At 48.3% G+C, this 24,958-nt stretch overlaps 1 protein-coding gene across 5 annotated transcripts in view; it reads right to left on the bottom strand.

Moving 5' to 3' along the window:
- The window catches only part of CCDC197 (coiled-coil domain containing 197), a 34,149-nt gene that overhangs the window by 2,353 nt on the left and 6,838 nt on the right, over positions 1-24,958 (bottom strand). For 3 of the 5 annotated variants that reach the window (XM_074998742.1, XM_074998739.1, XM_074998741.1), the window contains 9 exons: positions 20,244-20,436; positions 19,852-20,047; positions 17,708-17,753; positions 15,173-15,349; positions 14,416-14,573; positions 8,266-8,348; positions 5,056-5,228; positions 2,937-3,047; positions 1,599-1,715 (listed from right to left, as the gene is read on the bottom strand). In XM_074998742.1, the coding sequence (XP_074854843.1) occupies positions 1,599-1,715; positions 2,937-3,047; positions 5,056-5,228; positions 8,266-8,348; positions 14,416-14,573; positions 15,173-15,349; positions 17,708-17,753; positions 19,852-19,961 (975 nt within the window). In that variant the 5' untranslated portion in view covers positions 19,962-20,047; positions 20,244-20,436. Of the gene's footprint in view, positions 1-1,598; positions 1,716-2,936; positions 3,048-5,055; positions 5,229-8,265; positions 8,349-14,415; positions 14,574-15,172; positions 15,350-17,707; positions 17,754-19,851; positions 20,083-20,243; positions 20,437-24,958 lie in introns of all 5 variants that reach the window. The other 2 variants (XM_074998743.1, XM_074998744.1) reach the window with 2 other exon arrangements.

Consider the following 24,958-nt stretch of genomic DNA (forward strand, 5'->3'; position numbering starts at 1 on the left):
AGCTGGTGGCCTGGAGATAGCCACGGCCCTGAGACCTGGCCTTGCACTTCGTGCACCTGGTGAGCAAGGCTATGCAGGACATACTACCTACTGCCCTTCCTGAGGAAAGGACTGACCACTTGCTCTGAAACCCAGGCCCCTGTGCACCCACTCATCTTATCCCACAAGCCTGCCTGCAGGGCAATCCCATTGAAGTCAATGGCCATTTCACTTGTAGGGGGCGTAACTCTCTCAATGACTGATTACCACACAAGGCTGGGGCGAGCCACTTTACTGGCACAAACCTGCCATGGACTTCAATGGGGCAGATTTCACCCTGTGATGTTGTAGTGGCTGTAATTGGAAAGCTTTGTTTCCTCCCACCACTATTTCCTTCCAGAGATTTTGCCATACACTAGAAAATGATGAAGAGCGACCCAGTGAATACAGCAGTGGGTCTTTGGGTGTGAAATTCTAGACCAGCGTGGACAATAATTTTTGATGGGGCTACTCCAAGGATTTGGTAAGTGGCCAAGGGCTAAATTCTTGCATGATATTAATAGAGGAGGTGCAAGGTCTGGAATGGAGGCTGGGTGTGGCTGGGAGTTCAGGGTAGGGAACTCAGGTGCAGGAGGAGGTGTGGAGTATGGAAGGGAGTTTGAGTGAAGGAAGGGATTGTGACCTGGGGCAGGGGATTGGGGCATAGGAGGGGGTGCAGGGTCCAGGGGGTATTCATGCAGGAGAGGATTCTGACCTGGAGGAGGGGTATCAGAGAGAGTGCAGGGTCTGGGAGGAGGCTGTGACCTGGGGCAAGGGTCCAGGAGGTGTTGCAGGGGTCTGGGTTGTGACCTAGGACAGGAGGGGGGTGTGACCTGGAGCAGGGGATTGGGGTACATGGGGGGTATGGGCTCTGAGAGGGGGTAAGGGTACAGGAGGGAAATGCAGGTGTGGGTTGGGTTATGACCCGGGGTATCAGGTGCTGGTTCTGGCTTGGAGGTGCTTATCTTAGGCGGCTCCTCACCAATAGCCCAGCAGTCTCCTCAGGCAGGCTTCCTGCCGGCTGCACCCCCGCATACCACCCAGAGCAGCCAAGTGCAGGGCCATGTGTCTCTGCATGCTGTGCACCTCTTGGGTCGGGGGAGCTCTGTGTGCCGCCTGAATTACTAAATCAATGGGAACTGTGAGATTGTGCTGGGGGCGGAAGTTACTTGATTAAGCTTCAAAGGACAGCTGAGAGGTGGGGAAGCAGGGTTCCAAATTTATAGATGACAACTGAGGCACAGAGTGCTGAAGTGCATTGCTGAAAGTCACATACTGCTACACACTGAGTCATGAGCAGATCTGGGAACTGAACTCAGATGTCCTGATTCCCAGTTCCAGAGTTTAACTGCTACACTGTGTGCCTTCTCCCACTGTATCCCGAACTAGCCTCTGCATATTTGGCTAGTACATGCACTGCTGCGTTTACCAGAAGGCTCCAAACCACGTCCTTGAATGAACCAAATATCTGAGCTGCTTAAATTTTAGCTGCCTGTAAAATCTGCACTCCCGCAGCAGCAGACAGCACAACCATCCTGAGCCACTTTTCTGCTAGTGCAACAGTCGTGTTTGTCACTTACTTGGATCACGTCCAGTTTTGACAACCACTCCATTTCCTGCAAGGGGCCATGGTGCTGCATGTGGCACTGCTCCGCCAGGTTGGCGATCACTAATAACAAGCTCCCTAGTTCTTGACTCTGCAAAGGCATAAAAGACGTGGATGAACTTTGCCCCACACGCGCCTGGGATTGCCCACCTCCAGGAAGAGGATACACCTCTCAAGGTTACTGCTCAGGAGTTTGCCTGGGTAGCAACTCTGCTCGGAGAATCTTTGCATCATAGGGTGACCTAACTGTGTTGCTGCTTAGATCTCTACCCCATTTTCTCCTCCGTCTCCTGCCATGGCCCATTCACTCTACCCAAGCTTCTCTCTTCCCTCCTCAGTTTGTGCCCTTCTTTGCACAAGGTGTAAAACCTTCAGCCTCAGCAACTGCTAATACCAACATTGGCCCTTCTATCCTATTTGTGAGAAACCCCTCCTAGCTGTTGTTTACCCCACCCCCTAGATGTTGTCTCCCCTGTGGGACAGGAATCCCTTCAGACTTCTACACCCTGCAAACCTGGCAATCTTCCCACAGGTCTCTGCTGCCTTCTGCCTGGGCTCTCTGTCATGCCCCCACCCATCACACGGAATCCATTCACTGCCACGTCTGCCTCACTCAGTTGTGAGAGGTAGCAGCACAAGTGAGAGCCAGCTGTGCTAAGAGGCGGCAGTGAGTGGGGAGAGGCCCCAAATGAGGTCACTGCAGGAGAGTGAAACCTAGGAAAGATGAGGAAGGGAAGAGGAGATGAAGGGAAACCAGAGAGAACTCTGGTAGTGGAGAAACAGAAGCAAGGACACAAAACTGGAGGAAGTTTGAGTTGGAGAGAGACTTCTGGGAGGGGTTAGTGAGGGAAAGATGGTCAAGAGGGAGTTGAAGAGGAAAAGCTGGTAGCAACTCAGATACAGAGTGGAAGGAAGATAGTGTGTCCATACGGCAGGAGTTGGATTGGAGGAGCAGGTTTAGGTGCAGCTGGGGAGGTTGGGAGAATGAATACTTTTGCGTGGAGAAAAGATTGCACCTCAAGGCCTTGACCATACAGACAATCAGGGACTAGCCATTTTTACCAGTACACAAGAGCAGACAAGAAAAACAACCTGAAGTTTAAATTTACTTATTGCATGGCCAAGATCCTGGGCAAGTCAATGAATTCGGGCCTGATCATACTGCCAGCTCCCCTACTTGCCTCCAGGGAAGGATGATCAAGCCCTGAATGTTTATGATCTTGCTTGTGTACCAGTCTTTTCCCAGCCTCCTCTCTTCTATCCATAGCTTGTGTTCTGAAGGAAGGAACAAAATGGGCTCTTTTGAACTTACCAGATATCTGAAATGACCTTTCTGGTGGTTAATACTAACATCCAGCTGCTTGTTTTTCTCCTGTATTCTGCTGCATTTCATCTGAAGCTCAGAAAGTTCCCTTATCAGCATCTAGGCAAGGTAAATAAGAATGCCCAAATGTTTTATGCTCTGCAGGAGTCTAGCCCTAGTGTCTCCCATTCTCCTAGTGGCTCTCAACCGGGTGGATCCCAAAGCACTTTCCTAATTAGCAAACTATTCCACTAACAGCAAGTTACACTTAGAGACAGCTCTTCCCTGGCCACATGGCTGCACGGGGCTAGCACAGGTTGGACCTGTTCAACAAAGGGTGCATCTACACTAGCCGGCTACTTTAAAGTTGCTGGCACAACGTCGAAATAGCACACGTCATGTCTACACACGCTGTGTGCTATTTCAACGTTGAAATCAACGTTAGGCGGTGAGACGTCGAAATCGCTATTCCCACCTGAAGATGGGAATAGCGCCCTACTTTGACGTTCAACGTCGAAGTAGGGTGTCTGTAGATGATCTGCGTCTTGCTACTTCAAAATAGCGGGGTCCTCCATGGCGGCCATCAGCTGAGGGGTTGAGAGATGCTCTGTCCAGCCCTTCTGGGGCTGTATAGTCACCGCATGCAGCAGCCCTTAGCCCAGGGCTTCTGGCTGCTGCTGCTGCAGCTGGGGGTCTGTGCTGCATGCACAGGGTCTGCAACCAGTTGTCGGCTCTGTGGATCTTGTGCTGTGCAGGGCAAGTGTGTCTGGGAGGGGCCCTTTAAGGGAGCAGCTTGGGGCTTTGCTGGCCCCTTATTTCAATGGGGAGCGCTTGTGTGTGTGGACGCTCCACATTTCCTTCCAGGGCGGCTCCTTTCGATGTTCCCCGTCGCTACTTTGATGTTGAACGTCGATGGCACCAGCCCTGGAGGACGTGTAGATGATACACGTCAAAGTAGCCTATTTCGATGTCCTAACTTTGAAATAGGCTACTTCGACGTAGTGTGCTAGTGTAGACGTAGCCAAAGTGTTGTATAAGCTACGAGCATGCTCTGTAGCTGTGAATCTGAAAAACTGGGTAATTCTGCTCTCAGTTACAGTGGTATAAGTCCAAAACAACTCCAGTACAGTTAGAGCTTATCCACACAGGAAGCTGCTCTGGAATAACGTAGGGCGCACAGTTAAAGAGCAACAGAGATTCTGAAGTATTTCCCTATGTGGACACTCTTACTCTTTAAGTGGGGTGTTTCCAATAGGACGCAACTCCAGAAGAACTATTCTAGGTCAGCTTCCCTTTGTAAACAAGCCCCCACTCTGGATTTACACTGCCATAACTGAGCACAGAGTTTAGCCCCTAATGGCAGGTTCCTGCCTTTTGAAGGAATAATTCCTCCAGGTGTAACTTTGACGGCCACCATCTTGGCCATCACACAGGGGAAGATCAAGGGCCCCCAAGCACTAGAACCACAAGTCTCTACAACTTGGGCAGAAGATCGAGAGTCTTGTTATATCTCTTCCCTTTCCCTTATAGGAGCCTGGATCTGGCCTTCTGATTTTATTAACAGAAAAGGGTAAGGTTTAGCCACCGAATTTAAAACAAAACATTTTGAGAAACTTTTCTCTCTAAGGAATCTGCTTCAGTGGTCAGTGTTTATATATCAGTGTCAACAATGTGCTACGAAACCCATGCTGTGGACCAATACAGCACAAATCTGCCCTGGGCCTGATTGAATGGCCCTGGGACATGTCCCATGAGGGATGGCATGCAGAAGGTGCCACAAAGATTGACACTACTCATTTGATAGAAATTAGCTTAGGGTGTCCAAGTGATGAGAACATACGTAGTATTTGTGATCAGCAATATTCTACAAAATAATCCTTTTTACCAGTTATATATAGGGTAGCCAGTTTTGGTTAGACATATTCCTGGAGGTTTCCTCACATGACATAATTTTTAGTTACTCTTTAATTCTGCACAGGTTTAGAGGGCTGAGGGATGGACCCCATCCAAAGGTTCAGTGAAAGTCACTGGTGCTCAGCATTGCACAGAATCAGACCCTTGCACGACTTGACTTTCTTGGACTAACTACTAGCTAATATAGCATAAATAATTTGCTTGGTGACATTACAAGTTTTGTGGTTTCGTGTTCCCGTTGCAAGGTTTCAAGGTCGTGCTGGCTGTTCTCATAGTCATCTGACAGGGCGATCAAGTTCTTTATCAAGGTCTGGTTTGTAGCCAATAGCGTCTCATGCCGCCTGATGACAGCTCCAATGACAGAGTCTGCACCACACCCCAGACCCTCTGTAGTGGGAGACAGGAAAACACAGCATAAAGGGGAAACAGACTTAGCTCACAATGTACCAGAGCCACTTTACTTTACTTCCTTAAGGAACTGGGTATATGTCTACACTGCAATAAAACACCCACAGCTGGTGTTTTCTGCTGACATGGGCTTGTGGTTCTCAGTCAGGAGCTAGGGCTCTGGCCCCTCCCCCTTCAGCAGGCTGCAGAGCCCAGACTCCCACATCAGCCCAGATATCTGTGCTGCAATTTTATAGTCCCACAGCCTAAGCCCAAGTCAGGTGACCCAGGTCAGCTGCGGGTGTTGAATTGCAATGTAGACGTACCTTGAGTGGCTCTAGGGAGATACCATGTGTTCACAACTCCCCAGCTTCCCAGGAGGCGCCAGTCCCTTGCACAACTGGGCCCTGTCCTTTCTAAATGAACCTGTTTCAGGAAAACTGGCTCCGTATGGCTGGCTGCAAGCGTTCAGAGCTGGCAAAATTATTTTAAAATCAGGAGATTAGTTTTGGGAGAGCGCTGGACAAATTTCGGAATATGATCTGACGACGGGATTGCTTGCAATAGCGAGGGACAGGGTTCAGCAGCCCGAATGGTGAATTCCAGTTTCCGTTTTACGTTTTGAAACCTCAGCCAACTGCAGGGGTCGAGAAGGGGCTACCACTTCCCTAATGGATTTTGGGGTGTTTGTGGGGATGGAGTTACCTCCTTCCTCTGAAGCATCACGGATAGTCATGCCTGGAGGTGGGCCAGAGATTTGAGGGGGTTCTGAGCATTCTGTCTCTCAGGTGCTTGGCTGGCTGCTTCTTGCTCACATACCCAGTCTAACTGTTTGCCATAGGAAGGGTTGGGAAGGGATTTTCCCTGAAGCCAAAGTGGCAGTGACCTTGGGAGTTTTCACCTTCCTGTGCAGCATATGGGTGCAGTTCACCTTCCAGGTATATCTAGGTCCATGTCACTTAATCAGTTCCCTGCTACTGCAGTTGCCTTTGGCATGGGCGTTTTAGTTCCATCTATTCTCTGCCTGTGGCACACAACAGTTGGATCCCCTGTGGGCTGTACTACTTTGGTCTAATTTCAATTATTGGATTTAGTATGTTGGTGCTGGCAGCCTGTGATATACAGGAAGTCACACTAGATGGTCTAGTGGTTCTTTCTGGCTTTAAATTTTATGTCAGTGTCTCTATGACACTATCGTGCAGTCCATTTTAAGAGCTATATTGAGATGTAGCTGTACCTCTCACCACTGGATGGCACTAGTTCTATTGCAGGGACATTTCACTTGTGGGGAGCTTGGTCGGAGGCAACAACCTCTTTTTACATAACAAAGTACGGATACCATGTAACAGCAAGGGAATCTGTGAGTAGAGAACCGGAGAAAAAGCCAGGTTCCCTAGCAATAGAACGAGATAAAGGAATCAAGATGTTGTGCCAAAAGCAAAACATGGCATAAAAGAGTCTGCTAAAAAGAATCTATTCTTAGTTATGAATTCTGAGTCATTTAAGCAGGTGATCCCATCAAGCAAACCTGACCTCATTATGAAGAGAAGCCAGGAACTTTCCAGGACTCAGATTTTGAATTTTGCCAAGAGAGGAATAATCTATAGACTTAAGACCTGACTAGATGTTTAATGGCTGTCAGAAGAGATATCTAAGAATCTGATTATTTTTCAGTGTACAGTACAGTTATCACTTCCGCTTTGAGTCTGGGTTAGAGAACCAAGCTCTGAAATACTTGAGAGATGGAAGTTTTGATGTATTCTCCGAGGGTTGTGCAGGTAATAAGGCAGAATTAAGATTTGGAAAAAATCAATTAAGTAGCTGATCCTTTATCAGAGCTGAAAATAACAAGCAGCACTGTATTTTCTTTGATAGAAGTACACTGAAAGACAAATCATGTAATTTTAAACTAGAAAAGCTTATATCACTCTTCCACTCCTGTAAACTAAAACAGAATTTCTTAACTTTTCACATTGGTGGCTCCCTAATCAAAAGCAAAAATGTTCATGACCCTATTACATTTAGTGTAAGAGTAATAAGATATCCGTAATATATAGGCTTATCAATGTTGTTTGTGTTTTGAGGTGTTGCCAGCAAATACCCACAGGAGAAAGATAAGTGTGTGCCAGGAGTGGAGAAGGAATTCCTTTGTTTTCTAGTACAATAAAATATGTAATACCTCCCTCTACGTCCTCTACCCCCTGATTGTCTGTCATGACCTCACACCCTGTGGGCTGCAACTTGCAGGTTAAGAAAGACTGTCTGAGAAGTTATTCTGGAGCATCTTCTAGTGACTCCAATTCCTTAATGAATAGTGAAGGAGAAATGGTCTGGGCCCAGGATGTCTGAAAGATCCCCATAGCTCTGCCAGAAGTCAGCTGTGGATCATCACTCTGCCGCATGGCACGATGGTACACGTTAGTTTTCCTGGGGCCTGGTTCATGGATGTGGAACAAACTGCCCTGGGAGCTGAGAACTGCTTGAACCCCTCTGTATTCCTGTTCCAAGGATAAACTGCACATTGCAGAAAGAGCAGAAATAAAATACCTACATGTTTTTTAAAAAAAAAAATTTGAAACGCAGGGCACTCCCTGAACACGCACGTCTCACTGAGTAAATTGTTTTAGGAAAGGGTGGTTGGGTTATATAAACCCTTGAGAACTGGGAATATGGAGACAATGTTTCTACTTATTTCTATTCTACATAGCTAATGGAACTGGTCTAGCTTAGCCAGTATGGTCCAGATAGCCCTGGTCACCTTATCTTACCCACCAGACAAAATATTGTGAGCCATACAAAACTGGATTTGACTCACTGAACTGTTTCATCTCTATTGTGATGGTGAGCGTTCTGCTTAGCAGGCCTGGGTGTGGCTGCGGAACAGAAGCGGGCAGACAATCTGCAACACGTGAATTGCCTTTAAGTTATAAAGGCACTTGCTACTGGCAATGACCAGGCTATATGGCCAGGTCACAGGAGCAAAAGATTACTATTATTATGCTTAAAGAGACTGCAGATCCAGTGTAAAAGCACTCACCGTCAGGCAGCCGGTCAATCGTTTGCAGCAGGAAATCCTCATACACTTTGTGCTTGGCTGCCTTCTTCTGCAGCTTCTGTTGTCTGTAAAATGCAGCAAGACGTATGGAAGGTTTAATAAAAATCAATACCAGGAGGCGCTAACTTCATGACTCCCTGGTGTCAAGTATGGCACCATGTCACACTTGTGCTACACAGGGAGAAGATTTCCCTTTCACTAACATGAAGAATGGGGTAAGCATGTTGCATATAAATGTCATAGCATCCTTCGTCCGATCCAAAAGAGCCCAATCAGTTCAGCCTCCCAACGCTGCATGGAGGCTAGTGTTTTTAGAGTGGCATTACTGTACTATTATAGTCACAATGTATTTTCTTATTTAAATAAAGTGAAGCAATGAGAGGTTAGCAGCCATGTCCGCAAGACTACAGAGCTTGTCTGTGACAAAGCCAAGAATCTAACACTCCTGGAGCCTTGTACCAATAGTCAGTGGGACTTCTGCCAATAACTAATGAGATCAGGACTCTAGCTGCCTGCTTGAATGACCATCCCATTTATCCTGCGGAGGAGAGACTGAAAAAGATTTGGGGGTCACAGAGAGGAATCGGTGAACATGAGCTCCCAGCGTGACATGGTGGCCAGAACAACGATGCATAAAGAGGAGAATCTCATGTAGGGGTAGGAGGTTATTTCACCTCTGATTTTGGCATTTGTGCTATGTTACTAAAACACTGTCCAGTTCTGATGGTCACAATTCAAGGAGGATATTAAGAAATTGGAGAGAGTTCAAAGAGCCACAAGGAATGATAAAAGGATTGGAAAATGTGCCTTATAGTGACTGAGCTCCTTAGGTGTGTCTAAACAGCAGTTAGACATCACCACCTGGCCCAGATCAGCTAGCAGGGCTCAGGCTGTGGGGCTGTTTCTCTGCTGTGTAGATGGGACAGTCCCAGAGCTTGGGCTCCAGCCCAAGCCCAGATGTCTACATAGCAATGAAGCTGACCTGCAGCCCAAGCTCTGTGAGTTCAGGGCACTTGGCATGTGCTAGCTGCAGGTTCTTCCTTCCCTGTGTAGACATACCCATTGCATTTCTTTGTTTAATGGAACAAAGAGAAGATTAAGAGATGACTTGATTACAGTCTATAAATGCAGGTTGCACCTTCCAAAACTGGGATTCTCTGGTCCTGCAACATGATGTTACTGGACCAGAGACCCCCAGGTGGGAAGGCTGTTAGGCTGAGGGCTGGTGACTGGGAGCCATGCCAGGTGGATGCCAAGCAACAGGGGGGCTAGCAGCCCTGTGCAGGGAAGCCTGGTGGGCCCTTTGTCCCTGGCAGCACAGGTGGGCCCATTTTGAGAGCCCAGGAGGGGCTGAAACTGGTGCTTCTGGGACCAGGGCTGGGACCACTTCCAGCCACAGCTGGAGCCATTGTCCCTTGGGCTGCAGCTGAGTATGGCAGCCTGGCTGTGGGCAGAGCCAGCAGTGCATCCAGCCATGGCTTGTGCTTGTGCCCCCTCAGAGCCAGAGCTGCATCAAGAAGCCTGGCCATGGCTGAAGCTGACACCCCTGGGACCAGGCTGGGGCTGCATCCTGCAACCCAGCTGGGCCTGGAGCCAGCTTTTGCAGGGCGAGCATCCTGAGTCATGACTGTGCTCTGGGGCCTGGCCAGAGGTAAAGGGCCTGCTTGGGCTGGAGATAGCAGGGGAGCCAGCAAGGAGGAAATAAGACGTCAATTCACAATAGTGAGGGCAATTAGCAATTAGAACAATTTCCCAAGGGCTACAGTGAACTCTCCATTACCAACAATTTTTAAATCAAGCTTGGATATTTTGGATATAATTGAGGAATTATTTTGGAGAAGATTTTTGGCCTAGGCTATAAAGGACATCAGACCAGATGACCACAGTGGTTTGTTCTGGCCTTGGAATCCGTAATTCTGTGAATGGATGGTGGGATGTGTCACTTGTCATTTGCCCTATTCCATTAATTCCTTCTGAAGCATTTGGTATTGGCCACCAGCAGAAGGCAGGATGCTAGGCCAGATGGCCATTGATCTCAGTATGGCACTTCTTATGAATCTAATCATGATTTAAATTCTCTCTCTACCTAATTACCTGCCCATATCCACAGGAGCTTTTATCTTCAGATGGTAAAAATCAACAAGAATAGTCTTGTTGTTAAGTCACAGAACTAGAAATCAGGTGATTTAGAGTCTATTCCTGTCTCTGACATGTGCAAATCCCTTTGTTTCTCTGATCTGCTCTTTTTCCATATGTAAAATGAAGCCCATTCCTCAAGGTCCCCGGAAGGTTTGGGATTTAGAATGGTAATTCTGCACCAGTGTCGTTTATAGTTTAAAAAATGGAGGCTTTTGACTAAATAGGTGCTATTTATTTTTATACTAAATTGCCACATTATCACCTTGTTCTCAGTTTTGGGTGGAAGCCCTGAGAGCTTCAGACCCCATGAAAATTATTCAGTGAATTCAGCCCTTTGTTCTTGAACTGGTTGGGGCACAGATTGTCATTTTGATCTGCTTGTGAAGTGACTAGCACAATGGAGCCTTGATCCAAGACTGGGCCTCTTAGGTCTACCACATTATAAATAATAAATAGTAAGATTTTCAAGTTGTCCACAAATGGAACATGACTTTTACATGTTCGCTGTTCACAGTTGTCTCATATTTTTCACAAATTCCAACCTGAGAATATGTATCTATCTTCATAATACAATGCGGTATGACTAGTCACCCAAGCCACATGGTATCACTTAAGGTTCTTGACTGATTGACCAGTATCAAACACCTCTCCTTCTGACATGCCTCACAAGTGAATCAAAGAGATGTTGAATTAGCAAAATGTTCACAAATAATTGCCTTCACTGTCATCCCTTTGTAACTAATGTGCCTAATGGAGTAAAATGCAGCAAAAGCAGCATACAGTATATAGTAAAGAGTACATGGATAGAGGCCCAAACTAAATGTGTGCACAAATAAAAAAAAAAAAAATAGGACCAAAAATGCCACAAAGGTTAAAAACATAAAAGACATAGAGACAAAAAGACATTTTTCAAAACTGTTAACTAAATGCTACCAAGGAAAATAGAAAGGAGCATATATTCTGGCAACTCAAGTGCAAAGGTACAGGCAGTCAGCTCAAACCAAAAGTTGAAGAGCAGCTAGCATAAGGTACAAAATCTCACGGCAATTTTTTAAATTACATCAGAAGCAAGAGGCCCACCAAACAATCAATGGGGCAACTGGATGATCAAGGTGCACATAAGGCCAGGCAAGGACATTGTGGAGAAGCTGTATTAATTCTTTGCCTCAGTTTTCACTGCAGAAGATACAGTGGAGATGCCCATACCTGATCCACCTTTAGTGACAAATCTAAAGAACTCTCTCAAATTAAGGTGTTAGAGGAATTTTGAGAATAAACTGAAGAAGTAAAAGTAATACATCACTACGATAAGACTGTTCACCCAAGGGTTCTGAAGGAATTCAAATATGAAATCACAGGAGCTGCGTCTACACGTGCACGCTACTTCGAAGTAGCGGCACCAACTTCGAAATAGAGCCCGTCGCGTCTACACGCGTCGGGCGCTATTTCGAAGTTAACTTTGACGTTAGGCGGCGAGACGTCGAAGTCGCTAACCTCATGAGGAGATAGGAATAGCGCCCTACTTCGACGTTCAACGTCGAAGTAGGGACCGTGTAGACGATCCGCGTCCCGCAACGTCGAAATTGCTGGGTCCTCCATGGCGGCCATCAGCTGGGGGGTTGAGAGATGCTCTCTCTCCAGCCCCTGCGGGGCTCTATGGTCACCGTGGGCAGCAGCCCTTAGCCCAGGGCTTCTGGCTGCTTCTGCGGCAGCTGGGGATCTATGCTGCAGGCACAGGGTCTGCAACCAGTTGTCAGCTCTGTGTATCTTGTGTTGTTTAGTGCAACTGTGTCTGGGAGGGGCCCTTTAAGGGAGCGGCTTGCTGTTGAGTCCGCCCTGTGACCCTGTCTGCAGCTATGCCTGGCATCCCTATTTCGATGTGTGCTACTTTGACGTGTAGACGTTCCCTCACTGCGCCTATTTCGATGTTGGGCTGAGCAACGTCGAAGTTGAACATCGACGTTGCCGGCCCTGGAGGACGTGTAGACGTTATTCATCGAAATAGACTATTTCGATGTTGGCTGCACGTGTAGACGTAGCCAGGATGACTAACTGGCATGTAACCTATTCCTTAAATTAGCCTCTGTACCAGATGACAGGAGGACCACTATTGTAATGTCAATCATTTAATAAGGCTTCAGAAATGATCCTCCCAATTATAGGCTTATAAGCCTAACTTCAGCACATGGCAAAGTGTCTGAAACTATCATAAAGAGGAGAATTATCAGACACCCAGGTGAACACAATGTATTGTGTTAGAATCAATAAAGCTTTTGTACAAGGAAATCTTCCCTCCCCAATCTAATGGAATGTTTGATGTGACAACAAACGTGTGGACAAGGGTGATGTAGTATACTTGGACTTTCAGATAACCTTTGACAATGTCCCACACCAAAGGGTCTTAAGCAAAATAAGGAGTCATGGAATAAGAGGGAGGGTCCATGGATCAGTAGCTGTAGGAAACAAAGGATTGGAATAAATTGTTAGTTTTCAAGTGAAGAGAGGTAAACAGTGATGTCGCCCAGGGATTTGAACTGGGTGTCAGGTTTTTCAACATACTCAAAAATGATCTGGGAAAGGGGGCAAACAATGAGAAGCAGGAATAACAGAAATCTGTTTGCCATGGAAAAACAAACAATGAAAAATATGGAATTTGCATTTTTACAGAGAATGTTGAGTTTTTACATTTTGTGAAAAAATAAACACATATGCAGGGAAACCCCAATGATCTGATCTAAGTGAGACCATGGCCAAGTCATATAATCAAACATTTAGATAGTCAAGAAAATGGGACAGGCTCGGGCTGCCAGTCCTGGGTGATCAGGCTTGCGGTTGCCAGCCAAAAAATTATAAATAATAAAACACTGTGCTCAAATAGTATCGCTATATCTTTTTTTGTTTGTTTTTTCATCAGAGAATTCTGTTGTTTGTCTTGGAAAGGTAGGATCCCCATTGAGAAATCAAAGACTGCAGATGATACAAAAAGTTACAGTGGCAGTCAAAAAAGCTAACTGAATGTAAAGAAAGAGATAGGAAGCAAAACAGAAAATAACATGTCACTGTGTAAGTCCATTGTACACACACACCTCGAATACTATGTGTAGTTCTGATTACTCCCATCTCAAAAAGTTACATTAGAACTGAAAAAATACAGGGAAAGTTGAAAAATTAGGTGAATGGATCAGCTTCCATATGAGGAGAGATTAAAAAGACTGAGATTGTTCAGCTTGGAAAGAAACCAAGGGGGGATTTGCTAGGAGGGCTACAAAAATCACAAATAGTGTGAAGAGATTGAATAAGAAAGTGATATTTACCCTTTCACACAATGTGAGAACCACGAGTCACCTAATGAAATTAATATGTGGCATGTTTAGAACATACAATGTGATGTTGCCAGTGGATACAGCCCAAAAGTATAACTGGGTTCAAAAAAAAGCTAAGTTCCTGGAGGACAAGTCCACCAGTGGCTAACCAAGATGGTCAGGGACGCAACATCATGCTCTGGGTGTCCCAAAACTTTTGACTGGCAGAAGTTAGGACTGGATGAGAGGGGATGGATTACACTCATCAATTACAATGTTTCATTCATTCTCTCTGATGCATCTGGCACTGGCCACTGTCAGGACACAGAAGATTAGGTTAGATGGACCATTGGTCTCACTCATTTTGGCCATTATTATGTTCTTAAATTTCTGGACTTTCCAAACTAAGGTTTCATAAGATTTGTATTTGCTCATATATGTGGCTTTGGCTCTGTTCTAATGGTTTTACCAATCCATACGTTGCATGGACTTTAAGTTATCTATCTGAGAAGTTTGAGAAATTGGGCTGATCCTGACACTAAATAGGTCTAAGTTATTGCAGTGCAAACTTGAAGTTTAGGCTTGTAAGCCACAAACAGAGACTGGAAAGACACATGCAAAATGATACAGTAGAACTCTAAGGTAGTGGTAGAAAAACATTAGATAACCCTAGATGGGGCCTGTTGCATACCTGACTTTCAGTTTTTCAAGTTCTGCTACCAGTTTATCTATCTCCCTCTGTTTTATTTCGTTTAATTTTACTTCTGCTTGGTATTTCTCGAGTGCACGCCTCCTCTTCACTTCACCCTCCTTGAGAAATTTTTCAAATTTAAGAGCTTGATTCCTGCTCTGGCAAAAAAAAAAAAAAAACCAGCATCAGATGACATGTTTAATAAACCAGTGCAACACTGCATTCAGGGAAGAGACTCTCTGTAAAAAAAAAAAACACCAATGAAATGGGTTCATGTTCTGCTTCTGACCTAAAGTTTTACAAATCTACAAAGATTCAGGTTTGTTTCCATTCATATTGTTGTAAGATATCATATCAGGTCCCCACTAGGTACCAGACATCAATATTTACATCACTGCTGAATTTAGCCCAACATTTATTACTGCAAAGAGGATCAGTGTCAGTACACAGATGCCTTCAGGATCATCCTGGTGCTGATGGAGCAATATGAAAGTCATCCTTGTCACTGTGTGTACGATCAGACAAAGAGAGTGGACGACAATATATTGCTCTCACTTTGGGAAATGTGTACCAGCTTGCAGCTCCAATGTGACTCTGCCAAGTGCTCAAATACATCGTTGACTGCATCAAGCCAAGAAGTAAATATCCAGATGTAGAAATTACAGGGACACAGTTCTGGGTATGTGAAAAGACCGGTACTAATCCCTGAGGGACCCTGAGCACTCTCTTCTCCTAACAAATAGGAAATGCTACTTACCTCCTGCTGCTTTTTGGCAAACTGTGCTCTTCGCTTAGCCACAGCTTCCATCCGCACTTCAAATTCCCGCCTCTTAGCAACCAGCTCTGCTGTGACACAGTCAACTTCCACCTCTTTCTTCAGAATCAAGGTTTTTTGCAAAGAGTTTGCATCGGTCTCAAGAATCTTGCTGGGGGCCTACAAGTGGAAATGGGTTTTCAAGTCAATAAAGGCACATGACAAATCCCTCTGAACTTCCCGTGGGTCTTTCACAAAGGCAAATTCAGTGTCTCTCTGCATTTTGTCTTAATGTATTAACCAAATTAATAATTTTTATCCCCTTGCCCTCAAGGCACAGATTAAAATAAGAAAACAAGCATTCAAACAAGAACAGGAATGCAGCAGTTTTAAGGCCAAATCCTCATCCTATTAAGGGTGATGACAGAGCTTCCTTTGACTGCACTGAGGGCAGACAGTATCCCAGAGCTCCCAATGTGCCAAATATGACCGTGATATGGGGAAAGAATTCATATGGAGGGACATATGTTGCATCAAAGGGCTTAATATCAGCTGGCCTATATTTGTTTCTTCACAGACAACATTTTTTCACAGAATCACAGGGCTGGAAGGGACCTCAGGAGGTCATCTAGTCCAGCCCCCTGCTTCAAGCAAGATCAACCCCCACTAAGTCATCCCAGCCAGGATCTTGTCCAGCCAGGACTTAAACCTCAAGGGATGGAGTATCCACCACCTCTCTAGGCAACGCATTCCAATGCTTCACCACCCGCCCAGTGAAGTAGTTTTTCCTAATATCTAACCTACACCTCTCCCTCTTCAACTTCAGACCATTCTCCTTGTTCTGCCATCTGACGCCACTGAGAACAGTTTCTCACCCTCCTTTTTTAGAGCTCCCCTTCAGGAAGTTGAAGGCTGCTATTAAATCACCTCTAAGTCTTCTCTTCTGTAAACCAAACAAGCCCAAATTCCTCAGCCTATCCTCATAGGTCTTGTGCTCCAGACCCTTAATCATTTTTGTTGCCCTTTGCTGAACCTGCTCCAGCAAATGCACATCGTTTTTATACTGGGGGGCCCAAAACTGGACACAATATTCCAGATGTGGCCTCACCAGTGCCAAATAAAGAGGAATAACTACTTCTCTAGATCTGCTCGAAATGCTCCTCCTAATGCACCCCAGTATGCCGTTAGCCTTCTTGGCTACAAGGACACACTGTTTACTCATATCCAGCCTTTCATCCACCATAACCCCTAGGTCCCTTTCCATCATACTGCTGCTGAGCCAGTCAGTCCCCAGTCTGTAACAATGCTTGGGATTCTTCCGCCCCAGGTGCAGGATTCTACACTTCTCCTTATTGAACTGCATCAGATTTCCTTTGGCCCAGTCCTCCAATTTATAGGTCCCTCTGGATTCTCTCTCTACCCTCCAATGAATCTACCTCTCCCCCTAGTTTTGTGTCATCTGCAAGTTTTTACAACTCAGTGTTGAGGCAATGCACACAGGACTTGATCCTTCATTGGAGTAATTCATGAATAACTTCATTTTGGCTAATGGAACTAGAAAGGGGTAAATGAGAAAAGAATCAGAATTCACCATGTTGGATAAGCTGGTTCAGAGGAGGGAGAAAATCCCATCATGCACGAAGAAAATATTTAGTGCTGCATGAAAGAAATATTTATAGCATTTCTGAAGTAAATTATTTATGGATTACCAATGAGAGGGGAACCTCACGTTGGTGTGTGGCAGACCGGGTTAAATTTGATTCAAAATGTGGGGTTGCCATTACGAAAAGGAACAAGATGAAAGTACAGTTCTGTGCAGGTGTTAACTGACAGGGCATCCCAGTTAGAAAGAAGTGATTACTGAAGTGGAAAGCAAGGTGTGACTACAACCTTAGAGGTTCGGTATTGTTCTTAAAAAGACTATTTTTAGCCCAATCCTGAAGCCCATACTAAAAGCTTTCACTACTCTCTATGGACATCGAAAGCAAGGTTCCTGTTCAGGTCTATGGGAGTCCTTCCTAATGAAAGATGTCCATGGCTGTTGGCCACTTGAAGCTGACATTTATTACCTTACCAGAATATATTTTTCCTGCTTTGCACTTACACTGGTTTGTTATTGTAGAGTTGTTCATTGGTAACTGACATCAGGTATTTGTGTGTGCATGAAAAAGAGAAATAAGGTGCTTTTGCCAAAGAAATCCTCCATACAAAGCATGACATGGCTTGGCCTGACCACTGTTGAGAGGCTCACATTTGAATAGACCACTTGTATAAGCTGTCTGCAGCATCCTTTCAAGAAATTTTCTGCAACTGTGGCATCACATCACCTCTGCAACTGGTACATGGTGCTGAGGTAATTTTCCTGAGGAACAGAGTTGCTAGGTGTCACCCACCCAGCCACCAAACTCAGACCCTACACCAGTAAGGGCCATGCATATAGAAAAAATCTGTCTACTTCAGTCTTGATGATGTATACACAGCACCCACAGGTCATCCTGAGCCACAAAAGGAGCAGGCACATAAAAACCCACATCTAACCTCGCGGACGATGGGGATATGAGTAACATCTTTATCCTCTTCATCCCTGGGAAAACAAAGAAGAGATACCTTTGTATGGAGAGAAATAATGACACATTTTAAATAGGCCATATAAGAGTCACTGAGTTCAAGGCCAGAAGAGACCCACTGGTAGGGTCTGACCTGTTTATCACAATTCACCCACACCACCCAGCACCCAACCACTAAACTGAACAAAGAAAATGATCTCAGAGTAAATAAGACCCCCAGGAGACTAGACTAGTGTGTACCAAAGGCTGAGAATAGGAAGGACTGACACACCAATGTCAAAGGCCCCTCCAGTGGCAAGGAACTGATTACGTGACATGGACCCCAATAAACATGGCAAGTTACCCACACCCACCTGCTGCAAAGGCAAAAACTTCCTCAGGTCACTGCCTATCTGACCTGGGGGACAATTCCTTCCCAAGCTTTCATATGGAGACCAGTTAAACTTGGACTACAGCAGCAAGAGCCAGTCAGCCAAGCATCTGAGAGAGAATGTTCAGCACAGAAGTAAGGATGGCTATACACTGGTGCTCCTAAAATAGCCACATTTCACTGGGGGAACATTTCAGTGAGAAGACCAATTTTCACAGTCCATGACACACTTTTCATGGCTGTGAATTTGGCAGGGCACTATTTATCACACAAACAGTAGGAGATTATGATCTTGTGCTCAAGAGTTTAGGTTCAATCCCCACTCTGCATACATGACTGTACACAGTTTGTAAACAAACATATGTATATGTGCCTTTAAATATATGAGCACAGTTTACTGTGCAGCCATACTGGATTAACGCTAAAGGAAGATGATCAGGAGACCTAATTCCTAGATTTAAAATACCTAATTTTTTTTCCTAAATCCACATGTTTAAATCCCAGTAGGATAGGCACACTTCCTCTTTTTGTAGCCAATAAATTGAGTTCAGTGCTCTTTACAGTGTGTGAGAGTCCTGAAACAGACCCCTTGGGTACACATAAAATATTTCCTGGCACATCTCTTAAACTTAGAAGTGTTCCCCGGTATCCTTAGCGAAACTCTGTACAGAAGATTAATTTAGTGCTCTCATAGCACCCTAGAACATGTATTATCGAATGAGTACCATTAGGTGGCCTGCCCACAGGAACAGTGAGGCAGAACTGGAATAAGAATTTTGGTTTCTATTACTACATTGATCCCACTGCAAAGCATCTCAAGCTATTTTCCATTTTGGTTTGTCTGGGGCCATGAGGGTTAGAAGTCTTGAGTGTTGCAGTACTAGGGAATGAAATCTCTGAGTTCATGGCACTATAAAACTTTAGCCATGACCCTTAAAAGTGCACAGTTAGAATTAATGGCATGTCTGGTATTTTACTTATTCCTTTGCAAAGATGTCCCATACAAAAAAGAAAGGCTGCCAAAATACACAAGGAGCTCTTGTATCCTCGCATCCTTGGCCTCTGATACCTTTTGAGACACTCAGCAAGTCAAACATATGGTAGATTCACACATAGGTCACAACTACAGTATGTTGGCAAGCAGAAACCACAGCAATGGCCACATTACACAGAGTAAACTAGACAGATTAACAAGACACTTATATGCAGCAGCTGCACATATTCAGTTTCCCAGGTCTGTCCTGTACTTTTCCAGGGTTAAGTTTGCCAATTGTGCATATGTGTCACATTACGCACAATGGGGTTTTTATAGACTCCGTATTATCTTCCACAGCTTGTATGTTTAAATGACTAACTGCCTTGCAGTCTCCTACTCTGTTCTGGGTTTGCAAAATGGATTCAGATGCAGATACCATAAATGAACACGTTCAGATGCTGCAGACAATTTTAAGTTGTCAAAATTGAGAAGAGTTCAATCAGACTAACTTGTCCAGCCTGAGAGCATTGTCCTAGATAGCTGAGCACAGCACAGATCCTCAGGACGGGAGCTATTTTTACATGTCTACCATAAAGGCTACTACAGTACTAATTAATCTAGTTCTTTTATTCTAAATACCCTAGAAATCCACAGTGAAAGGGGAGTTTAATTTCGGACACTCAAGCCTCCCAGGCACATTCACTTTAACACGCCCCTTTTTAACTTTAGATTCAAGGAAATAAAACATGAGTGCAAGTGAATCACCAACCTGTGTTCTCCTAGCTGGGTCACAAAAACGTTCTTCCTTCTGTTTTCCAGCTGCAGTGAGTGCCTAGGGTCATCATCTCTTAACACTTCCAAGGACTCCAGGTCACTCATGATGAGCTTGAGAATCTAGTAGGCTACTTTCCCCTGCCTGCAAAACCTCATGCGGAATCCCTGTGTGTTGCAGTGATGTTCTCCTTCTGCAGAGAGGACAGAGTTTGCAACGGACTTCTAACTACAACAAAGCAATTTGAAGGGTGTAGTTTTAACAGTACTGGGTGATGCAGAGCCCTCTGTAATAGTAGCAATGTCAGAATGTGTTGCAAAGCTCATGCACTAGGGGTCAGGGAAAAGGGAGTGGGTAGGAAGAGGTAAGTTTGCTGTTGCTACAGTTACCTTTCAATAGCCAGCCTCTTTCGGCGTTCCCCTAGCAACCCTGGGCCATGTTCCAAAAGAGAACGCAGGACACAGAGTGGATCAGGGCCTCAACACAGGGAGAGTGTTGTAGCTGAAGGTGGCTGGTTTGGTTTTCCTTGCTCGGGGAATAATGTTGCTGCACAGCTATGCACCGCAATCTCATTCAAACACCCTATTTTTAATGCAATTGGAAAAGGAAATTAACCTCCCTTCTTCACATCTGCCATGAAAGAGCCTAGTCCAGATACACCGAAATAAAGGAAAAATGAAAGCAAGTCCAGAATTTTTAAGGATACAAAGCATGAAAAAGAAGTTTGAGGTGAGATTTGTTTGAGCTTCTGGAATCAGTTAGACTTGCCTAAGTCTGTCCTTTTCTCACAGTTCTCTCTCTCTTTGCTGCATATCTCCTTTTAAAACCTCTCATGAGCCGATACTGGACTAAGGCCGGGGCTACACTAGACCTTAAAGACAATCATAGATACACAGTTCCAGCTACAGCAATTGTGTAGCTGGAATTGATATATCTAAGATCAACTTATCTGGTTTCCCCTCACTGAGAGAGGTTGATGGGAGAAACTTTCTCATTGACCTCCCATACTCCTCACAAGAATGGGGAGTCCAGGGGTTGACTGTTGATCCCTGATCGTTCAATTCTCTACGCCCCTACTAGGTGCACAAAATCGACCCCGGAAGATTGACTCTGATCAGGTCAATCTCCTGTGTAGCATAGATGTCCTCTCAGTCAGTGATACTCAAAAGTGTATGTACTGTGACAAAGTCCCTTGTCAGCCTCTCTGGGTCCCTGCGCTTCTTGGCGGATCTGTGCTGCCTCACAGACTCACGGAGGTCCCCCTTTTGCCCAGGCCCTTCCAAAGACAGGGGTCTCCGCTTAGGGAGCCATCCTCATCATAGGCAGGACCAGTACACGGAGAATAATACCAGTCCCCTTGCAGGCCCGCGCCTGCTCCAGTAAAGTGATCCCTCAGTGGAAGGGTGGGGGGAGTCCAGACCTGCCCTCTACCCTGGACTCCGGCACAGGGTCCCTATGAGAACAAGAGGCAACCGGCAGGACCTTTACCCCTGCCCCAAAGTAGTAGCCTCACCCTGGGCCACTTCGCTCACCACTTCCCCATGGTACCTTTTCGCTGTGCTCGTGCTCGTGCTCGTGCTCGTGCTCCTCTGGTGCGCCTCCCAAACCCTTCCCCCCTGCTACCAGATGGGGAGCCTTTTATAGGGAGCACAGGGCCTATCTGACCAATGAAGGTCTGGGCCTAGACAGGGAACAGAAACACTCTGTCCTCTAGGCTGCAGGGCTGCCGTGGGGATCCCATCTGGGGAGCCCTGCGGTTGGGAGGTGAGGTGCTGGGGAGTGGGCAGCCTTTGGCTGCTTCAGGTCCCCCTGGGGCTGTCTTTTCGCCCCCTTTCTGGGCCAGCTTCTCTTCCCTGCCCTGGGCAGGCTGCTTTCTTCTCCCCCCCCGACTCCACCCCTCCCAGCTAGTTTCTTCTGGACTAGCAGGGTGGGTGGTGTGAGGGGGGACTCCTGCTGCCCTGCTTCTTGGCGGGGAGGGGGGTACCCCCCTTCCATCTTCTGGGGGGGACTCTGCTGGCCCTCTACTTGGGCCCACCTTTCCACCCAGTGGCCGCTGCATCCTCACTGCTTCGGAGGAGGTCAGGGGCTTTCTTGGGCTGGGGCTGGGTTTTTCCCTCCACAGCTTGCTATGGAGTGGCTTGGGGTGGTGAGCTTGGGTGGGGCCCCTCCCCACTGGGGCTCTGGGCCCCTCCCCACCGGGGCTCCAGAGGGGTGGCTGCATAGTTGGGGGTGGGGTGTTAGGGCGTGGTCCCTGCCCCACCCCTGCAGCTACCGCCTCGCCCCCTCCACACCCAGCTGCCGCCGGGGCCCTTTCCATCTGGGTCCCACCCTAATCATCTGCCCCTTCCTGCTATTGTGGGGCTCTGCAGTGGCTGCTGTGGGCCCACCCTCAGGCACCCGTGGGCACACTCTTTCCCCTAACCCCCCTCTCCTTTGGTTGGCTTTGCCACCCTTCCACCTTGCCCCCACTTCCTTGTGCCCACGCTCCGCTCCCCTCCCCTTCTTCTTTTAGGTGCCTGAGCCCCTCCCCTTCCACTCACTCACCTCCCCACACTTACAAATATTGAATCCCCCCCGCCCCACACACACATCCCAGTGCAGTTGCAGGAGCCGCTTACCACCCTGTGCTGAGAGTTGTGGCCCCCTTACACCTCTCTTTCCTCCCTCTCTCCTCCTGCCCCACCCCCACTTGACCAGGTCCTCAGCTTGGCTGGTGGGGGAGGGGCAGCCACGTCCTCCCTCCCTTCTCCTCTCCTCTTCCCCTCCCCCGCTCTTTCTTAAAGTGCCCCACCCCAGTAAATTCCCTTGCCCTTGCACCCCTCAGCATGGCTTCTACAACCGCCAGGGGGGCCAGCTGGCGATGCCTCCGTCCCTCCTCCCTCCACTGGCACCCCTTCCACTTCTGAAATGGCAGCCTTCTCCTCCAGGGCCGCCGGGGTCCTTGCCATCTCATCGGCCGAGGGCACGGGCGTAGGCTCCGGGGCTCCTGCCACCCCCGCCGCGGCGTCCTCCGGTGACCCCCACCCCGAACCCAACCCCCCAAAAGGGTAGGAAGGGCCAGGGCAAAAAGAAAGGCAAGAGCCCTGCCCAGAAGGCCAAACCTCCTGTCACGGCGGCTCTTACCCCAGCTGCTGCAACATCTGGCACAGTTCCCCCTTCTCCCTGCCCCCCTGTTCCCACCACCGCTCCTGGGGGCTCCGATTCTTCAGCCCCCAGGTCGTATGCCCAGGCAGCGGCTGCCGCCTCACACCCTGCTCCCTCCGCCTCCGCCAGGACTACCACCCCTGACGGTTGCGGCCCCTTCCCCGCTCTCACCAGGAGGCACGGAGTCCGCTGCCTCCTGGTGGCTGCCTTGCCCCACGTAGAAACCTACGTGTGGGCGTTGGCACAGGTGGTGGGGCCCGCGGCCGTGGTGGCGGCCTCTCAGATGTTTGGGAAGATTGTCTTCTTCCTGGCTTCGGAGGCCGCCGCCCAGGAGGCGGTGGAGAGGGGCTTGGCGGAAGGGGGCGTGCACGTGCCCCTGGAGCCACTGGAAGACCTGGACGTGCGGGTGGTGTTCTCCTCCGTCCCGCCCTTTCTTCCCAGTTCCACCCTTCTGCCCTTCCTTGCCACCCTGGGCTGGCCTCTGTCAGTCCTGAGCCCCCTCCCGCTAGGCTGCAAGGACCCTGCCATTCGGCATGTGCTTTCTTTCCGCTGGCAGGCTCGGGTACAACTGTCACCAGCGGCAGCACAGGGCGGGGTAGCCCAGGAGGGGGCTATACTGGTGCCCTATCAAGGGGCCCAGTACCGGGTCTTTTACACCCTGGGGGAAGCCCGGTGTTTCGTGTGCCAGGCGGCGGGGCACGTCCGGAGGGATTGCCCCCTGGTCCGACACGAAGAGGAGCCTGGGACCTTCTCCGACCTGGGGGGCACCAGCCACGAGACTGGCGGCACCCCGACCGTGCCTGGCCGTGGGACCGCCCCTCCTCCGCTCATCCCGGATGGATCCATCACTGCTCGGGCATCGGAGGGCGCCCGGCCGCATGGTGCCGGGCAGGAAGAAGCGGGCACCAGCGCCCAAGCGAGCACAAGAGCTGGGCCCGCGGAGGAGAGGGAGGCAGGGCTGGTGGCAGGACCTGGGCAGGGCCCACCCCAGGGCAGTCCGTCCCCTCCCCCTGCTGTTCCGGACCCTCCTTTCCTCCCTCCCTCCTTGCTGCCTCAGTCCCCTGGCCCTTCCTCCTCTGCCGCCCAGCCCCCCTCCTTGGAGGACTGGGTGCTGGTAGGCGGAAAAAGGAAGAAAGGAAGTGCGCACGCCCGGCACCCCACCCCATTGGAGGATGAGGCGGGCATGCCCCGCAAAGCACCAAAAAGGGCCGCCAGCCCCAGCCCACCCACCAAACCCCCGGCCACCGACTGTCTGCCGGGGGTGGCTGGAGTCGCCACGGCAGCCATAAAGGACACCACCCCTTCTGCCCCAGAGCCGGAGCCTCAATAAACAGAGACTGCCTCCATCGTCCCCTCACCCTCCTCCGACACTCCTCCAGCCTCTGCCCAGCTTGCCCCTGTGGAGCATCCAGAGGAGGTAAGCCTCGGCCTCGCCCTCCTCTCGCAGGAGGTCGAGGCCCTGGGTCTCACCCTGGCGGCCATTGACACAGACAGCCTTCTATTGGAGGCCTGCAGGCCGTCCCTCTACTCCCCACCCCCCTCGCTCCCCCTCTCTCTGTCCTCTAGCACCCCTTTAACTGCCCCCTTCCCTGCTCCGGCACGTCACGGGGTGCAGCCCCCCTCTCAATCGGGGACGACCTCCCGGCGGGGGTTGGCCAGCCCCCGGATGCCCCGGGAGAACTGGTGTTCCCATTATGCCCTCCCTCCCCTCTTGGACCCGAAGACTCTACCACCGTTCCCACCACCCTGTCGGTGCTCACCACTGAGTGCGTGGGCACCTTGCCCCTAACCCCAACACCCCTTCCACCACCCGTGGAAGTTCCCCCTCCCGAGATCCTGTCCGCTCCCATCCCAGGCCCTACTCTCACCCTGGCCCCCCTCTCTTCCCCCTCTCTTGCTCCCTTCTCCAATCAATGCCCCATCCAGAATCCTGTAACCCTCCCCCCTCCATGCCCTCCCC

This window comes from Carettochelys insculpta, chromosome 6, assembly GCF_033958435.1.
Source record: "Carettochelys insculpta isolate YL-2023 chromosome 6, ASM3395843v1, whole genome shotgun sequence".
NCBI lineage: Eukaryota > Metazoa > Chordata > Testudines > Carettochelyidae > Carettochelys > Carettochelys insculpta.